At 37.4% G+C, this 18699-nt stretch overlaps 11 protein-coding genes across 11 annotated transcripts; 6 read left to right on the top strand and 5 right to left on the bottom strand.

The window, feature by feature from the left end:
- Window positions 1-212: 212 nt before the first annotated feature.
- Window positions 213-1792, top strand: FDP41_013700 (uncharacterized protein; the record flags this gene model as incomplete). Its single annotated transcript, XM_044704360.1, has 2 exons — window positions 213-1533; window positions 1638-1792. The coding sequence occupies 2 exons, from the start codon at window positions 213-215 to the stop codon at window positions 1790-1792; spliced, it is 1476 nt and encodes a 491-aa protein (XP_044565199.1).
- Window positions 1793-2111: 319 nt separating this feature from the next.
- On the top strand, window positions 2112-3281 carry FDP41_013699 (uncharacterized protein; the record flags this gene model as incomplete). Its single annotated transcript, XM_044704357.1, has 1 exon — window positions 2112-3281. One exon carries the CDS (start codon window positions 2112-2114, stop codon window positions 3279-3281), a length of 1170 nt encoding a protein of 389 aa, XP_044565198.1.
- Window positions 3282-3555: 274 nt separating this feature from the next.
- Window positions 3556-4641, top strand: FDP41_013698 (uncharacterized protein; the record flags this gene model as incomplete). The annotated part of the gene is made up of 1 exon (XM_044704356.1): window positions 3556-4641. The coding sequence occupies one exon, from the start codon at window positions 3556-3558 to the stop codon at window positions 4639-4641; it is 1086 nt and encodes a 361-aa protein (XP_044565197.1).
- Window positions 4642-4839: 198 nt separating this feature from the next.
- Window positions 4840-5538, top strand: FDP41_013697 (uncharacterized protein; the record flags this gene model as incomplete). Its single annotated transcript, XM_044704355.1, has 1 exon — window positions 4840-5538. One exon carries the CDS (start codon window positions 4840-4842, stop codon window positions 5536-5538), a length of 699 nt encoding a protein of 232 aa, XP_044565196.1.
- Window positions 5539-5600: 62 nt separating this feature from the next.
- On the top strand, window positions 5601-6344 carry FDP41_013696 (uncharacterized protein; the record flags this gene model as incomplete). The annotated part of the gene is made up of 1 exon (XM_044704354.1): window positions 5601-6344. The coding sequence occupies one exon, from the start codon at window positions 5601-5603 to the stop codon at window positions 6342-6344; it is 744 nt and encodes a 247-aa protein (XP_044565195.1).
- Window positions 6345-6429: 85 nt separating this feature from the next.
- Window positions 6430-8574, bottom strand: FDP41_013695 (uncharacterized protein; the record flags this gene model as incomplete). The annotated part of the gene is made up of 1 exon (XM_044704353.1): window positions 6430-8574. The coding sequence occupies one exon, from the start codon at window positions 8572-8574 to the stop codon at window positions 6430-6432; it is 2145 nt and encodes a 714-aa protein (XP_044565194.1).
- A 70-nt stretch (window positions 8575-8644) lies between these two features.
- FDP41_013694 (uncharacterized protein) lies at window positions 8645-10856 on the bottom strand (the record flags this gene model as incomplete). Its single annotated transcript, XM_044704352.1, has 4 exons — window positions 8645-9772; window positions 9835-9873; window positions 10065-10430; window positions 10698-10856. The coding sequence occupies 4 exons, from the start codon at window positions 10854-10856 to the stop codon at window positions 8645-8647; spliced, it is 1692 nt and encodes a 563-aa protein (XP_044565193.1).
- Window positions 10857-11361: 505 nt separating this feature from the next.
- Window positions 11362-12416, bottom strand: FDP41_013693 (uncharacterized protein; the record flags this gene model as incomplete). The annotated part of the gene is made up of 2 exons (XM_044704351.1): window positions 11362-11477; window positions 11531-12416. The coding sequence occupies 2 exons, from the start codon at window positions 12414-12416 to the stop codon at window positions 11362-11364; spliced, it is 1002 nt and encodes a 333-aa protein (XP_044565192.1).
- Window positions 12417-12581: 165 nt separating this feature from the next.
- FDP41_013692 (uncharacterized protein) lies at window positions 12582-13473 on the bottom strand (the record flags this gene model as incomplete). The annotated part of the gene is made up of 2 exons (XM_044704350.1): window positions 12582-12702; window positions 12908-13473. The coding sequence occupies 2 exons, from the start codon at window positions 13471-13473 to the stop codon at window positions 12582-12584; spliced, it is 687 nt and encodes a 228-aa protein (XP_044565191.1).
- Window positions 13474-15733: 2260 nt separating this feature from the next.
- On the bottom strand, window positions 15734-16249 carry FDP41_013691 (uncharacterized protein; the record flags this gene model as incomplete). Its single annotated transcript, XM_044704349.1, has 1 exon — window positions 15734-16249. The coding sequence occupies one exon, from the start codon at window positions 16247-16249 to the stop codon at window positions 15734-15736; it is 516 nt and encodes a 171-aa protein (XP_044565190.1).
- An 880-nt stretch (window positions 16250-17129) lies between these two features.
- FDP41_013690 (uncharacterized protein) lies at window positions 17130-18608 on the top strand (the record flags this gene model as incomplete). Its single annotated transcript, XM_044704348.1, has 1 exon — window positions 17130-18608. The coding sequence occupies one exon, from the start codon at window positions 17130-17132 to the stop codon at window positions 18606-18608; it is 1479 nt and encodes a 492-aa protein (XP_044565189.1).
- Window positions 18609-18699: the final 91 nt, after the last annotated feature.

Below are 18699 nucleotides of genomic sequence, written 5' to 3'. Positions count from 1 at the left end.
ACCACTAACACCACCACCACCACCACCACGAACACATGATCTCGAATGGACTATTTCACTAACCACAACACCAATTAATTTATTATTATTGCCATTGCTGCTATTATTAACGTTATTCTTGTTGATGAGATGACCTCATGATGACCTGGCACAAGTTCACGCCACGTGCAATATGTTCAAACAAAAAGCAACAAAATATCAAGATTAAAAAAATGATTTCACCATCCTTTCGATCATCCTCTTCCTTTCATGATCGTGCGGTAGATCGGATTGATCATCACGACAGCTCACAAGAGGAGCATGATGATCAAATGGAAGAGAAATACACCCCATTCATTGTTGATAACAAACATATTACATCAGTTCCGGAAGAAATTTTGATTGAAATATTTCAATACTCGGGATCAAGTCCTTTTCAAATCGTACGAATTTCTCATGTCTGTAAAAACTGGGAAGAAATCGTAAATACACAATACAGAGTGTGGCAGTTTGTACCACTCACCATTTCGGAGAAGAAAATTCCAACGGGTAAAGCTGAAGAAATTGGACACCTCTTGTTGAAATACTTTGATCGATTTAGTCCTGTCTATGTCTACACTAGAAAATATGCTCACATCTACAAGGAGTTTGATATTCAATATGAAAGATATGTCAAACAGAAGGTATTTTTCAATCAGATCAAAGAGAGTGAGGCCGCGACCATGTTAAAAGTCTACAAGAAGCCAATCATTGTCTGCAAGAATCAATTTATTGAATTTGTGAAACATGTGAGAAGCGAAAAAGAATATGCCAAACGCCTTCGAAACATGAGAGAATATCTCGATGGATTGGCACCAAAGTTTGAACATTATTCTCTTTATTCATTATTGATGATGGCTGGAATTATTACAGTTGATGCCAATGTTTCTATTGGATTGTTAGGACGCATTCCACCTGAACAAAGAACTCTTGACACTGGTTTGTGGTGGTTACCTTATTCCATCGTGCCCATACATGTATTATCTGGAATGGTATTCATCATTATTTGCACATTGTTTGTGAATGAAGTGTTCAAATTTAAGAGCCGATCTGAAACTGGAATCATGCTCATTTTCTTTGCCATTTGGGGCTTACTGGTTTGGGTTTTTACAGGATTCAAGTATCACATGTATGAGTTGGCTGGATACAAACTGACACATTGGCAATCAAAACTCTTCTCCACTTCAATAGGGGTACATTTAATTCCATTCTTTGCCATTTTTGGTTTCATAACAGCACTATGTTATGCTGATTTGTTTCACGGAAAAATTTCACTCAAGAAAACGTTTCCCTTCATTTCCAAGACATTTAATTGGCGAGATCTCGATGTTCACAAAGTTGTGGCCATGGTTTGTTCAGTTTTGAGTATCATTTCATTGTTGGGATATTCCTGTGAGAATCGTTTTGGGCCTTTTTGGAGTTTTCTTCCAATGATTGTTTCTGGATTTGGAGCTACCCTTCACATTACCTCAGACATTGCAAAGAATAGCTTTTTAGACATGGAAGGCTTATTACGTATGTAGTAATTTGAGTTAATTGTGGAATTCTATGATCAAGATATGTTGTGATGTTCTATCACTGAATACATTTTAATGTGGATTGTGAAAATATTTGAATAGTTGGATTTTTGCCAGCTGCTGGCGCTTTTGGAGTTGCTTGTTTATCATTGGAAAAGTATTCATTCTACTCATTGGCTCCTCTCACTCTTGCCATGGGATCAATTATTGGATATCAAGTTTATAAGCATGGAAAGAGATTGTTGACAGGGTGGTAGCATACAGTATTTTGTATCAATAAATTTAACGAAAAACCAAACACTCCCTTAGACAAGTGACACATCTAAAAAGGCAACCCCTTGTGGAATTATCAAAAAGAAATACAAACACTCCTCTATGCATTCATCCGTTACGATCGTTCTCGATCACTGGCAAGAGCACCATCATTCTTTTCCAGACACCACTCTCCTTCATTGGCTTCGACAAAAACTTTCTTCATCCTCACGTCCTTGCATTCCTTTCAAATGTCATTTCACACTGAAGGGATCGCTTGGTTCGGAATGTTCTTTTGCAACAAACCAAACACATCATCATTTAATGGAGCGTTGCGAAAGCCCTCAAAGTGATTGCTTTTCATTTCCGAGAGACGTGAAAATTTCGTATCGTCACTCATTGGTCCTTGTGAGCGATTACGGACATTTACGAATTCAAATGTTCGACTTGGAGACTCGAAAATATGTGAATTGCATTCCACTGTCGCATCATCCACAATGTCTTGAGCTTGATTCTAATGATTTGGATTCTGTGGTGATCACATTAAGTTATAGCCATGTTTGTAAATTTCGAATGTTGGATCGAAATGAGATTTCATTAAGATGGCAAATTGGAGTTTCGAATGAATCGAATCATGCCAACGAAATTATTGATGATGAAATTCATCAAGACAATCCTGCCGAGTCCACAAATGGAAACACTCTTTTCTATTATCCTATGGGAGTAACAGTTCTTCCAAAACGAAATAACTTTGAACCCAGTGATATTTACGTTTGTGACAGTGGACACCATCGAATTCAAATCATCAACTCTCTGGATGGATCATTCATTCGAAGCATTTCCATGACATGTGAGTTTTCTCCACTCCACCATGGCATGAATATTCATTCATCGATTCATGAACCTTGGTCCATTGCTATTTTGCAAAACAATTTCGCATCATCATCATTGAATGGAGAACCTCAACTCATCATTTCTGAATATTGGAGTTCAAACCTCAAGATTCTTTCTCGGAAACTCATTCCACACAATGGCCACATGGGAAGAGTCGTGGAGCGTTGGGAAGTGAAAGGTCGAATGTCCATACTCTTGGAAGAAGAATCGTCATGGACCTCAATGAATCCATGGACTCGCCATGAAAGGACTCACCAAACCTCTCAGCAGCAAGTGCAATCGCAATCGCAATCTCAACAACAACAACAACACCCTGATTATTTTGTCTGTCCCATGGGTCTCTGTGTGGATCGTGCCTCAGGGAACATTATTGTGAGTGACTCGATGAATCATCGTCTGTTGGTGTTTAATTCTTCAAAGGGTGAGTGGATGAAAAGTTTTGGATCGTTTGGGTTAAATCCTTGTAAAAGTAGTAGTACTCGTAGTGGTGGTATCAATGGTGAGAAAATGTATGCTCCATTTGGAATGTGTGTGAATGAATGGACGGGTGAACTGTTTGTTGTAGATGAAAATAATCATCGAGTGTTAATCTTTGAATAAGGAATTTTGTACATGAATAAGAAGAAGGATCTTGAATATGCTCATGTAATAAGAAACTTTTCAACCTTAATCTTCATGGTTGGAAAATTGTTGTTCTCCCAATAATTAATGCAAGAAGGTATAATGATGAAGGAAGCAAGAACTCCTTCAATTCCATTCAAAAACACCTTAATAGCATGGTGGTGGTCTTGTGAATATCATCATGCTCTTAAAGTTTCATTCACTCTTCGTGAAATGTATATTTTATTTTAAATTAAAATAATTATTAAAAAAAATGGCCACAAGTCGAAATATTTATCTCTACAAGACCATCAACAATCCAGAATTACTCTCACAGGGATTTATTGCTCCTCCTCCTTCTCAGAATCAACAAACATTGCAATCGGATTTGGGAATTGATTTGAAAAATGATCATGAAATGATTGCCTATGTATTTAGTAATCATTCATCGGGAACCACATCATCATTTATGGAATATATTAGTGATGTAGCTTTTGATCAATTGGTAGAACAAGTACAAACACAAAATGAAGCTTATGGATTTTCATTGGATCCAAATTCGTTAATTCCATTGTTGCGAGAATCATCAAGTCTTGTTCGTGTGATTGAAGGAAAAGATCCAACTCCGAATCGAATTTTGGATGAACCTATTGATTTGAAACGAGATACTAACGCAAGAGAAGCCTTCACTTTACAAGAAGGCACATTTCTTTTTCCTCCAATATCGCAACCATTGCTTTTACCAAAACAAGCACCTCAACCACCAACACAAACTCCTCCACAACAAGCCATGCCATCTCCAAATCAACCACTCAATGGGTCAATGGTGAATGTTGGTACTCGAGATGCATTCTCAACTCAGAATCAACAACAACTAATGAGAGGTGCAGACATGTCCTCAGCCACACCACCCACAATGCCATCATCATTTAAAACAATCATCAAACAAGAACCAATTTCAGACAATATTGTCACTCCTTCCACACCATCAGTGGACATTGAGAAAAATATTATTAGGATACCGAACCAACAAGCAAGCGTATCGACACCCATGTCAAGTTCTACGGTGCAGACACCACTTTCAATGGAAAGCTCAATGGATCAATACTCTGCTACAGAAGAAGATGCTGAAAATAGGAAGAAGCGAAAGAAAGAAAAGAAGGAAAAGAAAGAAAAAAAAGAAAAGAAGGATAAAAGCGAAAAAGGTGAAAAAGAAGAAAAGAAAAAAAAGAAAAAGGAAAAGAAAGACAAGGATAAGAAGGAGAAAAAGAAGAGGAAGAAGGATGAAGGTGACAAGTCAGCAAGCAGTAGTGGAACCATCATCACAATACCAATTAATCCTCAATTCCAACATCAATGATGAGAAGTTATTATTGGAATGAATTTTAAATTTTTTAATTTATTTCGAAATACCTTTCCCATATGCATTTGAATGGAATTTATCAAAAATATATTTTTTGAAATTTATAAGCCATTAATTCCTTACATGACATGAAACGACAATTAAGCCATCCTTATTTGGATTAATTTTTTTATTGCCACTAACCCAGCAAAAAAAATGAACTCATCAACACAGCTCGGGAAACTGGCTTTTGATTTGTTTGCCAAAGTTTTAGAATGCAATCGGTCAAACGGAAATAACGATCTGGAAATCAAACATCATAATGATGAAATCTATGAAGATGACGAATTTTTATTGTTGTTTAATATTCACCAAATTAAAACGAAAATTCTTTTCCGAAGCCAAAGTGTTCATCTACTGCTGGATCTACTATTTAAACATCTTTTAATGGAAATTGAACAACAAGATGATCAAAATTTACCATGTTCTGACCAGGAACAAAAGATTCAACAATTGCTGGATCAATTGATGGAAATTTCTTGGACTCAGCTTCATACAGGTCATTGGTCCGATGTGTGTCCAGAATGGAGAAGCCTATTTGGACTGATCAGTTTATTACATGTTGCATTTAATATTTACAAAAGATCAGAGCATATTTTGAATGGTAACAAAGAATTGGACCCTCAATTCATGAAACAATTGTTGAAAAAGTGTGATGAAGGCCTAATGATGGGAGATGACACCTATCGCCAATATATTCATAATTTTGCAGACTCAATTCATGATTTTTTGATTGAAAAACTGGGAATTCCTCCTTTAACATGTGGAAATGATAAAAACAAAGATGATGAGATGGAAAATGAAGAGAACACTTCTTCCAAAAAAAGAAAAAAAGAAAACTATCACAAGATTTAAGGTCTCAAGTAATTTTCTCATCTCCACCCAAACCTATACAGGTGGTAGATGCCATTAGTGTGATGGAATTTAAAGCAAAATATTTTGACAAGCAACTGCCTTGTATCATCAAGAATGCCGCAACAGAATGGACTGCCTATAAAAATTGGAGAAACATTGACCATCTGTTACAGAAAGCAGCGTATCGGGTGGTTCCTGTTGAAGTTGGTGAATTTTATACCTCTGAAGATTGGTCACAACGCTTAATGCCATTTCATGAATATGTGAAAACCTATGTCTTGCAGATGGATCAAGAAGAATCCGCCAACACTGTCAACAATAGAAATATTGGATATCTTGCACAACATCCGCTCTTTGAACAAATTAATGTATTGAGGAAAGATATTCAAGAACCCATCTATTGCATGTTGGGTGAAAATGGTGAAGTCACGTCAGTCAATGCATGGTTTGGCCCATGCAACACAATTTCACCGCTCCATACAGATCCCTATGACAACATACTGGTACAAGTATGCGGTCACAAGTACGTTCGAATTTATCATCCTGATACAACTCCAAACCTTTACAAACGCAAAACTGGACTCCTGCAATCGAATACAAGCGAAATTGAAAATCTATTCGTGTTGCGTGGGCAAGAGGAGGAAAGAAAGCGATTGATGGAAATGTACCCATTGTTGTCTGAGGCTGAAAATCACTGTTGGGAATGTATATTAAGTGAAGGTGACATGCTATTCATACCTAAACTCTATTGGCACTACATTCAATCGTTGTCCATAAGTTTTTCAATAAGTTACTGGTTTATGTGAGTTTAGGAGGGTCACCCACGAACTGGTAGAACAGGTTGCAACACTCACTTTTTAAAACATGGACAGTTTTCAAAGTTTTGAGAAATTACAATTCATCCTCCATTCCAAATGCTTCGTCGTCATTCAAATCTTCCATGTCTCTCTCTGCCGAAGAGCGTCCTGTTTGCAGCAAATCAATATCAATGGTACCTGTTTTGGGATCAAATGCTGCCTTAAAAATAGATTCTCGAACGAGTCGAAGAGCTTCCTCAACATCTTCTCGTTGCACTGTTGGTTTTAACTTCATTCTTGCCAAACTTTCCGACAAACGTATTAAAGATTCCAATTGTCGAGTTGTGGCTGTGATATTCTTTTTGTGAGAGCCAAATTTTCGAAGTCCTAAATATCCCTCAATGAGATATGGTTTCACTTCATCAATAATGACAGGATGTACCTTATTCCTGGCATAGGCAATATATTTTGCTAAAAGATCTTTTGGAATAATATTTGTGGAATAATCGGTGGGCACGTCAAAGTGAAGAGAAATAATGTGCTTGGCAAGTTTTTCATCCTGATCTCTGTCAGGTACGTCATGCAAAAGGAAAATTAAATCGAAACGAGAGAGAAGGGTTGGTGGAAGTTGAATATTCTCCACAATGGAGAGATTGGAGTTATATCTTGACTCTTTAGGGTTAGCAGCTGCCAATATTGAAGTTCTTGCATTGAGAGTACAAATAATACCAGCCTTTGCAACTGAAACTGTACATTGTTCCATAACTTCGTGCAAAACTGATCGAGTTTGGTCTGACATTTTGTCAAACTCATCAATGCAACAAACACCAAGATCAGACAACACCAAAGCACCGCTCTCTAGGACCATGTCGCCAGAATCTGGATCTTTGGTGACGTATGCAGTCAAACCGACAGCTGAACTTCCTTTACCTGATGTATAAATTCCTCTCGGAGCAATTTTGTGAACTTGAATTAAGAGTTGAGACTTGCTCACACCTGGGTCACCACACAACAAAATATGAATTTCTCCTCTTAATTGGCCATTCGGTATCTTTTTGTTCGTACCTCCAAAGAGAAGGCATAGAATACCCTTCTTGACACTCGACAATTCAAAAACTCCAGGTGCAATGGAATTTTGCAATTTCTGGTAAATATTTGGGTCCCGTGCGAGTTCTTTGATTTCCATCTCTTCCTGAGGAGAAATATTCATCACTTTTGCTAATTGTTCCTCCTCATCAGCTTCTTCAAGAGATGCCGAGTTGTTACTTGTTGTTGATGCTAATTCTCCATTCATGATACTAATTCCAAGCTTTTCAAATCCCAAAACGTCCAAATAGGTCTTGAAAATATTCTTGACTTTGCGCTGTTTCGAGCTGATACGGATTGGAATGGCTCTATAAATGGCTGTCACTTTAACTCTGTCACCCGGTTTGACACTATCTGTTAACGAGTCAAAAACACACAAATTCACTGTATGTGGTGTTTCACCCTCAGGAATGCTCTCTGGTGTTTCTTGAATTTTGATGACTTGTTTGTCATAAAATTGGCAACGGTTGTGAATGAGTATCCAAGATGAGCCCGAACAAGTATCACTCGTACACTTGGGTGGCTCTTTCACTCGTCCTTGAGTGAGTGGTACATACTTGGAGGCACTACATCCCGAACATTTAAAGTAGGCTCCTCTCATGTCGGGAATAATTTCACTCAGTCTAGTGACCATTCCTTGAATTCCAACAAGTCGATCAATATCGGTCGGATTGAGTGCTCTCATAGGTTTAAATGTATCAAGATTTACAGTTATTGTAATTGTACAGTCTTCTCCCTGACTCTTGTGCCATTCTTCACTCATCACTACATCAAAAATTGAAATGACTGTCTCGGGATATTGAACCAAAACATGATACAACTTTTCATCGTGCTGTTTCAAAAGAGCAGCATCTAATTTAAATGTATTCGTCAGAGAAATAGTTTGTTTCAGCTGTTCCGATCCCAACACACACTCTTGCAAAAACTTGGAAAATGAAGTCTTGATTCCGGATGGATCCACAAGGGAAGGCACCGAAGGAGCCACTTGTCCACTTCCACCCAGAGAGCTACGTCCGTATTGAGCCAATCCTCCAATGCTACCTCTACCACTGCCACCTCTGCTACGTTGGTCCTCTTCTTCTTCCAGGTCGTGGTTAAATAAAGGTCGTTCCGAACGGATGTTTGCTTCTTCGTTGTCAGAGAGTGAAATCATTTTTTTATTTTTTCAAATTCACATTTAAATTTTGGCGGTTTTTTTTGACCGCCATTGATGTTCAAATGAATTAATTTAATTTCGTTTTGAGGGCCAAATCTGTTGACACAATTTTGGACCTTCCCATCCACCACCAATAACTCAAAGAAAGGAAATAAAAAAGCATCATGATGTGTGCGAGTGTGATATTTACCTCACCTCCTGCCATTTCCATTCGTTTCGAGAAGATGGTTGAACCTGGCACAATGCGTGAAAGGAAATTGGTGAAGGATAGTGTCGACTCTGCTCTCAAAACACAACGAAGCAAAATTAACATGACTGAACATCTCAATATTTCACATCGTCGTGTGAAGATCCAATCTTCTCCTTCATACACCAATGCGAGAGAAGCTAATGATAAATAGATGAATGCAAATTGAGCAAAATGCAACAAGTGATGCTCGTAGTTCTCAAAGAATCCAGCAGCACCACTTTTGACCATTGGTGAAAAGTCTGTTTCCAAATGGAACACACTCAACACAAACAATATCAAGAAATGAAGAGTTGCCAATGTTGTTTTCCAAGCTCCAATCGATGGATTATACATTTCATTACGAGAAGGAGGTTGCAAAACTTGTGGACATTCATACATGCTTTGTGTGAATGGATTCCAACCTGGACCTCGAAATACTACTTGTAATCGATTCCACCAAATAAACCAAAATGGTTTTCCCTTAAATACTTCGTGAGAAGAGGAAGAGGAAATTTCTTTCATGGTTTGCCATATGCAAACAAAATGATGAATTTGAGAATGAATGGGATTGAAAGTTGTGAGAGGAGTTGTTAAACCATAAACCACATTGGAATAATCGCCTCGAATTGGATCTGGTGTTTCCATTTCTTGCTCTGCTTCGAATGTTCCATACCATCGATCGAATACAATGAAAATTCCTCCATAATTCTTATCGAGACAGTACTCATTACGTCCGTGATGAACTCTGTGATGGGAGGGAGTATTAAAGAAATATTCAATGAAAGAGGGGAATTTTCGAATAGCTCTCGTGTGAAACCAAAATTGGGCAAGAGTATTAATATTGGAATGAACAGCAAATAAATAAGGGTGAACACCACAGAGAGCTAACGGAAGGAAAAATGGAAATCCAATGACTTCTTGAATAAATCCTTGTCTGAGAGCCGACGTGAGATTGTATTCTTCAGACTGTGATGTGAGAAGTGAATGAGAGAAATATTTGATAACGAGGGACGTCCATTGCTACTTACGCTGTGATGAGTGTTGTGTGAAGCCCAACCAATATTCCACTATGTCACATGTTTGGGTGATCGATCATCATTTGAATTATTCATAAATGATGAATAATTATTTTAATAATATTAGTGATCGTAATAATTATCCAAAAAATTATTTTAATAATATTAATTAATAATTAATAATAATATTAACGATAGTAAGAACGTGTAAATGAGCATTGGTAAAGTTGGAGAATACATACCTCATGTAAATAACGATGAGCCCAATAATATTGATGATCTTTAAAAATCAACACAAACCACCAATACCAAGAAGTGAGTCCCAATTGTTCCACACCATCCTGTAAAGCACTGCTTCCACCTCCATAAATAATATGATACACAAATGTATAAGGCAAGACATGAAAATAATAAGTAGTAAATAATTTTCCAGTAATTTGTTGAGTAATTCCACACGCCAAACTCGAGAAGGTATCATTGAAACGATACAATTTTCGATTCCAAATCACAAAATGACAGATCAATTCCAACAAAATGCAAGAAGCAAAATAGGGCAACATGATGTTAACATCCAGCTCTGCAAGTACATATTTCACAGCAAGAGACTGCTGTTATTCATGATGGTGCGAAGAACATAGTGGTTGATGATGAGTGACAAAAAACCCCAAAAAGTTGGTGGTTCATAAAAGATCCAAATCAAAGTCAATTTTTGGACCATACAATGGTTTGTTCCAAATGAGATCAGAGATCAAATTCCAAAAAGTAGCAATTTGAATGATTGATTTCAAACAGATTGTTATCGTTGAATCATAATTTCCGTACGTAGATTTATCATGTAATTGTGATCACATCATACAACTTCGCTCTCAACGTACCTCATCATTTTGCAACATAAAACCCGACAACGTTGATGTGGTTTCTGTTTGATTCATCATCATTCTCGTTGATGATAACTTGTCGAATTGTTCCTTCAAATAGTGCTCATCTCTGAATGGCAACCATTCATAGACGGGCCAAGTAATGCTTGAAGCCATTTTTTTGTAAACCTTATTGTTTTCATCATGGGTTGAATTCGATCGTCCTAGTTGGTGATCGGGCACTTGCGGAGATGCGGACCGACGAGCCGAACAGAAAATGAGACAATCCTTTGTGGAACACCTACCAATGAACAACAGAAAATGGAATGAAATTGCAGCTCATTTTTTGAAGTGTCTTATTCAAAGAATTTTGGAAACCAAAATGTGAACGAAAAATTTTTGGGTGCTTCATCGTTGCATGCTTTGGTGAGTGTGCTGTGATTTGAAATGATGATACTTTATTGGTCCGTGTTGTTGATCGGTTTTTCTACCATGAAAACAACCCTCTGTGTTCAAGACAGATGTCTGATTAGAAAACATGTGAGCTTTGCTATTATAGTACACACACGTGTGCGATCAGGCACAGATAGATGATTTCCAAAAAGAAACGTGTGGGTTGCAGGCGAAGACGATTTCTCATGCATGCCGAATACGAATTTTGGTATTTCCAAGACCAAGCACCTTAATCCTCCTCGACTGATTTTGATTTGGACTTTTTCTTGGATTTACTCGAAGATCCCTTCTTGTCACTCTTGTGGACATCTCGATGTTGTTTCAAACATTCTTTCAATGCTGGGACTACACAACAGAAATGTATTAAGCATGCTGAATAAACATCATGTCAAACATACCATAATTTTCAAATCCTAATTTTTCGAGTGCATTTAGAATATCCTCTCCTCCCACTGTTTTTCTCTTCTCCTCCACACATAAATCCGAAGCTTCTCCAGTTACAAAACAAATAAATTCTGTGACACATTCTTGCATGCATTCTTTGGCTTCTTTTGAAATTTTGGCACTCCTGTTAAACATTTCAACAGTTTTTTTCATGATTCTCTCAATATTAGCATATGGAAGAAGACGATCCTGTTCCTTAAATTCAAAGGGTGGGGCAGTGTCGAGTGGATGAACTCCATCATCGTCATCATCTCCACCACCAACTCCAGGTGTGTGGTTACCAATTGCCTCGTCATCTTCCGATGTTGTTTGTGCATTGGAATTGTGTGCAATGGTTGTTGTTATTGTGGTGGTATTGTCGGCGTAGGAAGATGCTGATGTCGCCATCCTTGGATGATCATTTGCTGTTGATGACGATGCAGGTGATAATTCTCGGGTGTCTTCGTGAATTTGAGTAGCAGCTGTCAATAGCATGAGGCTATTATGATGTGGGGATGATGGTGGAAGAGAGGAATGATGATGTGATTGGGAGACAACTTCGGAGAGTGATGATGAATTTGCTTCAATGGTTGAATTGGTTCCAATGTTCTCGTCGTTATTATTGTTGCTCCCATTATCGGAAGTGAAATTATTCGTGTTTAAAACTGCTGTAGAATGATGATCCTGGTGGTGATGATGATGACTGGAAGAGGTTGGCTCTAAATCTTCATACATGAAATGAGCATGTTCTTCATGATGATGCGCATGATGATGATGATTGGATGGATGTGAGAGATCAAGAATCGATTCTTCATGATGCTCTTGTTGCTGGTGAATAATATGATTTTGATGATCGTTCATTGTTGTTGCATACGTTTCATTATGATTGTTGTGTTCCATATCGTTTCCGAAATTCAATCAAACTTAATTTAAAATGTTGGCAATTTTTTTTGTAAACTATTATTGGTTACACTTATACAATTATTCCTCTTTCTTCTTTAATAATAATCTTTGATTTATTACACCTCACAATCGTTCATATTCTCTTCTCTTTCGATGTTTGAAATATCGATAGGCAACAGACAAGGAAATGGCAAGAACAGAGAACAAGAAACCAGATCCCACGATAATTATTACAATGGCCCAACTAGGTCAGTTTCAATTCCATAAATCGTTTCAAAATAAAACCCAATGTTGATTAATGATATTAAAAGAAATGAATGGTACAAAATTTAAACGAGTTGTAAACAATGTTAAATACATTAAGAATTTTCAAATTATTAAGAAATTGAAAAGAATGAATAAATTAATTATTTGTTAATTAATACAAATTACACAAAAAGTCAACTCACCTTGGAAGAGGTCCTTCCCTATCCAAATATCCCTGAAATAAATAATAATTTGTTGTTTCGTCTCCTTCCTGGCACATGCCTCTGCCTAACACTGCAATATATCCCGTTGAATTTGGTTGTAAATAATCCAAGCTAATCGGAACTGTAGGTGATGTTGTCATTGCATCATAATACGTGATATTTGGAATTGCATTCAATTTGAAGAATATGGAAATAGCCTGAACATCCTTGGATTGATCATTCATTTTGGTAAATCGGAAAGAGAGGTAAAATTTCTGAACTCGAACATCTGCTGGAATATCAAAAGAATAATAGTCCCATTCTCCACAATCCACAGTTCCATCTGCATAAATATTCTTATTATTTAATTCTTTAACATCAATAATAGCATCGGAGGAAGAGACAGCATTTGCAACGACCAAAAATTGATTCAGTATTATGAGTGAAAGAAACAGCTCGGAAATGAGTATTATAGCGAAGAAGGATGAGAAATTATTTCGGTATTGTTGGAACGTTGTTGTTGTGTGGAAGCCAATTGAAAATGACCGCCGCCCAACTTGAATCATTTTTTTTGGAGGAGTACTTGGGTACATAAATCCCTAAATGGTCAATCACGAACAAGAAATGAAACCCTTAAATGAAGGTTAGGCGAAAAGAATGGTTGGATTGGCAAAGATTTGTTGATGCATCAATACGGTATCGACGTGAAGGAACTGTCCCTATATAGTAAGTATTTAAACAATTTTAAGGATTTTAGAACGACTTGGTGCAATAAGTACACAATGAAATTATGGAAGCCCTTTATAACGGTATAATTAATGAATGAATTCTTCGAAGATTATGTGATCTTGGAAGAGCTCTATTTGGCTCTGATGGTACTGGAAAATCTTCCTTGCTGTTTTTCATTTCTAATTACTGCCACAAAAAAGGATGGATTGTCTTGTATTGGCCATTTGGTTCCAACTCAATATCAGGAAAACATGTTGCACTTCCAGAAAAGACAATACTAACTACATGCTCAATGGTAGCACCAGTGGAAATTATCAAATCCAAGAACTTCTCAATGCACTCTATTCAGAGTGAATCAAGAGTGTTGGTTGCTATCGATCAATGGAATTTTTAACAAACTTGAGATCTAAAACGGACACCGTATTGCTGGACTATTTCAAAACGTTTCAGACCAGTGGTGATTTAACCAATGGCATCTTTATCGGTGCCTCGTCTTGTCAATCATTTTGTTCGTTGCCTCTTGATGTTTTTCCCGATGCTTCCAAACATTCGATGGGAATGATCATCTCTCCATACACTCCCGACGAATTTAAGGAGCACATAGATTTGACAATTCATAGCAAAATCATATCAAAACCTCCCTCACTTGAACAGGTTGCTGATTATCGATTTAAAACTGGTGGAATTCCGGGATTGCTTTAATGGATGCTACTATCACATAAAAAATTCAAGACTAATGTGAATGACTATTCCGTACATTCAGAGAATGAAGAAACCTATTGAAAGATGCAACTTGTTACACTCTCAAAATCATTCAGAAGGAATAAGCTTGTCCTTTCAAGATATTGTCGTCAGTGTATTTGAACAAAAAGATCATTTGTTCTGAGGCCTCCATCACATCAAACCATGGCTAGAGTCAGGTCTCCAAAACTAGTGAAGAAAATTTCTGAAGAAGAGGATACTGATCTTGATACCTTTGATGCACCTTGTTCAATAGCCAGAAGCGTCATTTATTCATGTTTGTCAAGTGTTCAGGACTCAACTCCTTAATACATTTTCTTATCTTGATGGCAAGATTTGTAACATTGAAAGATAAAAAAAAGTATCGCAACACCGCCCACAAAGAGGAATCTATCAAATCCAAAATATAAGTCCAGGAACACTGATGAGTTGTCACGACGATCACCAGCTAATAGATTTCTATGCATATAATATGGATGGTACACATTTTTCTAAAAGGTTTCTCACATGTCCTATGATCAACATTGCTCAAAAGACAAACGAAATTTGAGACTTTTGTGGGAAGATATTGTAAGGAAAAAACAAAGAAACCCACAAGCAAGTGAAACATGTGAAGAAGAAACTCCACCTCATTCTGTGAAAATGAAAATGGAGAACAAGGAAGTTAGAGTGCGTAACTACTACCGTTTGTGTTCTGGATAAACTGAAAACTTCACTGAAAAGGAAAGGAAAGTATATCTCACAAAGTCAGATGTTAAACCGGCCCAGCTAAACAAACACATTTTAATTTGTAACTTTGAACAAAACGCAACTAGATTTGGAATTTCGCCAGACCTTATTAGAAATGCAAAGAGTGACGATGATGAATCATCTGTTTGCATGGAATCCAGTGTATCTTGTGATGACGATGAACATTTCAGCAGCAACAAGAAACCAAAACAATAGTTTGCAGATTTGAGAGAAACATGAATATTAGAGTTGACAAAAGGCCCAACTAAGTCAATTTCAATTCCATCAATTGTTTCAAAATAATGATTGATTGATGAGAGATTAAAAGAAACAAGGAAGAGACTCCTCATTAATCTCGAACAAAGATGAAAACTCTAAAGTGATGGTTGTGAGGGAACTGGTTGGATTGGAAAAGAGTTGTCGTACAAAAATTGCCCATAGCTCATTATTACAGAAATTTGCAATTAATTTATCAAAATTGAACAGTCTAAACGATCAATAATAGGTCGATCTACAGTTATTAATTTTGCAAATGTTGTGACATTTGTTGTTGAATGTACTGTACAACAAGGGTATTCATTATAAATATTTCAAAATTCACGAATTACACAACATGGTTCATGTCCTTCAATGCACTTGCTTCATGGCTCTTGAGAAGAAAGGAGCCAATAAAACACCAGCCGTACACAAAATGGCGATCGAGCCGGTCACAATAGCCGTTGTTCTGAAACTCATCTTGACTCCATCATACTTGTTGTATCGAGCCACTGTATCTTCAGGTCTATCACTCACATAACACGTGACTGTAGCATTCTGTTTGTAATTGTAATAGGTACTCTCTTCCGTGAATGCTAAAGTCGTTCGGAGTGGCTGAAACGTGGAAACATTAGCAAACAAGGTTCCTGGTTTTACAGAGACAATGGCGGTACAACATTCCACTTTCCCTCCGGCACACTCAGGAGTGAGAGAACAATCATGATGAGGCTCAACAACCACACAGGACATGGTATTGAGCATTTCATTGGGATCATAATAGGCTGCAGTCAAAATTCCGAACAGGATGGCTAGGAATGAAAAGATGACACAAGAGCAAATGAGGAGGATGAATGTCCACACTTGTTGAATTCTTCCTTCTTCCGCCATTGTTGATGATGTTCGTAATGATGATGATGATGTCTATATTGCTATCAGGAGAGAAAAAACTATGAGGTTGTTCTGTTCACTGTATTAATGAGGCTGTTGGGTGATGGTTGTGTCAACAACAACAATGAGAGAGACAAAAATTTGGCGTTGATTCTTTGGTTCGCTTATTTTTTTTGGGTCATGAGAACAAAAACGGGATTTACTACGACGACCACTTTTCTTTATTCAATGAAGAATTGAATGGTTGCTGGAAATCATGAAATATATACTCTTCTTGTGGAGAAGTAAATTGTGCGTGATCAACCATATCATGGTTCTGCAAGAATTTTAAATTTCAACAGTTTCCTTAAGTAAGGGCTTCTTCTTTTGAAATTCTTTTTGTTCAACAATTTGGCATGGCTTTGCTAAAAAGATTTTCGCCGATAGGAACAACTAGTTCGTAGATTGAGAAGAGACGGCAATGGTCAGATTTCGTTTTCTTCTCCGATTAATTTTTACGACTGCCACAGTGATGAGAACGAGGGACATCAATGATACAACAAAGGCTGTACAGAGACCCACCGCCCAATATTCCTCGACCAGCATGGTGCTACCTTTCTACAATATGAAACAAAGCGATGTGTGGGATAAAGTACAATTTTTTTTTTAAAAGAATATTTGGCGGGCTGACGATAGTTTCCTCCATTTCAAAATCTCACCACCTGAAATGTGTCTTTTGGAATTTGAAAGAAAATATAATTGTTTCATCTATTTTCTCTCTTCTTCATCTTGTGCTTGTTTGAAATTTACCAGAGAGCGCACTCTGACATTATCTTCAATCCATAAAAGCAACATGGCTTACAGAGACTCAAAATTAATCTCCACAAAAAAAATTCAAAAAATGTCCGAGTCAACAAACAACAACAACGCATCACCACCAGCCAACAACAACGCTTCCGATAAAAGCAATGAAGCAGGTAAACGTAAACAACAAACCAAATACAAGGGAGGTAATACCATTGATGTGGAACCTATTGCTGGAACGCGCGATTTTCTTCCGAACGAGATGAGAGAAAGGGAATGGCTCTTCTCTAAATTCCACGAAACAAGTAAGCTCTTTGGTTTTGAACCCTATGATGCTCCAATACTCGAAATGGAGGATCTCTACAAGAGAAAGGGAGGAGAAGAAATTGTTCAACAAATGTACAACTTTAAAGAAAAGAGTGATTTGAATGTGGCTTTGCGTCCCGAAATGACTCCATCATTGGCCAGACTCATTTTGAAGAATAGAAAGATTTTGACTTTGCCACTCAAGTGGTACAGTATTCCGCAATGTTGGAGATATGAGACAACAACTCGTGGAAGAAAGAGAGAGCACTACCAATGGAATTGTGATATCTGGGGCGTTCCTGAAGTTACAGCTGAATGTGAATTGTTTTCTGCCATCATCCATTTGTTTAAACTAGTGGGACTCACCAGTGAAAAAGTCACTCTCAGATTCAGCTCTCGTAAAATCATTGAAGATTTACTCAAGGTTGAATTTGGACTTCAGTTGAGTGAAGATAAATTCAAGGAAACTTGCATCATTGTTGACAAGATGGATAAGATGGAAGCTGAGGATGTAAAGAAGATTCTCATCGAGAAGGTCCCTGAAATTTCCGAAGAAGTGGCTCTCAAATTGATCAAATTAATGAACTTTAAGAAATTGAATCCAAACAAGGATTACTCTGGATCAAAGGCTTTGATTGCTTTCAAGGAAATGTTGACTAATGAGGAGTTCAAGAATGGCCCAGTGTTTAAAGAAATTGAAGAAATTTTCACATTAATTGGAAAGAATGGATATGACATTGAAGACTGGATTGAATTTGACCCAAGTATTGTGCGTGGTCTTTCATATTATACTGGAGTTGTGTTTGAGGCCTTTGCCACCATCGAAGGTCTTTCACGTGCCATTTGTGGAGGAGGTAGATATGACAAGATTTTGGGCACTTATGGATCCAAAGAGCAAATTCCAGCTTGTGGATTTGGTTTTGGTGACTGTGTTATTCTCGAAATTTTGCGTGAGCTTAACTTGATTCCATCTTACATCACTTCTCAAAAAGTCGATGACTTTGTCATTCCATTCGACACATCATTCAGACCAACCGCTGCCAAGATTGTCACCTATTTGAGACAAAAGGGAAGAACTGCCGATATTTATATGAAGAATCCAAAGAAGGTGGGAGCATCATTTGAGTATGCTGATAAAATTGGTGCTACGAGAGCAATCTTTGTTGCTCCAAGCGAGTGGAACGATGGCGAGAAGGTTAGAGTTAAAATGTTGAGAGAGAAGGAAGATAGCTCAACTAAGGAAGTCACCATCAAATATACTGAGCTTTAAAAATTTTGGATTGAATTATAATTATATTTTTATTTAGTCAACCAAGTTCTTGAAATGCTCCAAATGAACCCAACCAGTAACAGGACACAAC

Source organism: Naegleria fowleri (assembly GCF_008403515.1).
Source record: "Naegleria fowleri strain ATCC 30894 chromosome Unknown tig19, whole genome shotgun sequence".
Classification (NCBI taxonomy): Eukaryota; Heterolobosea; class Eutetramitea; order Acrasida; family Naegleriidae; genus Naegleria; species Naegleria fowleri.
The sequence above is the reverse complement of the archived record's forward strand: the minus strand, read 5'-3'. Positions and strand labels throughout refer to the sequence as shown.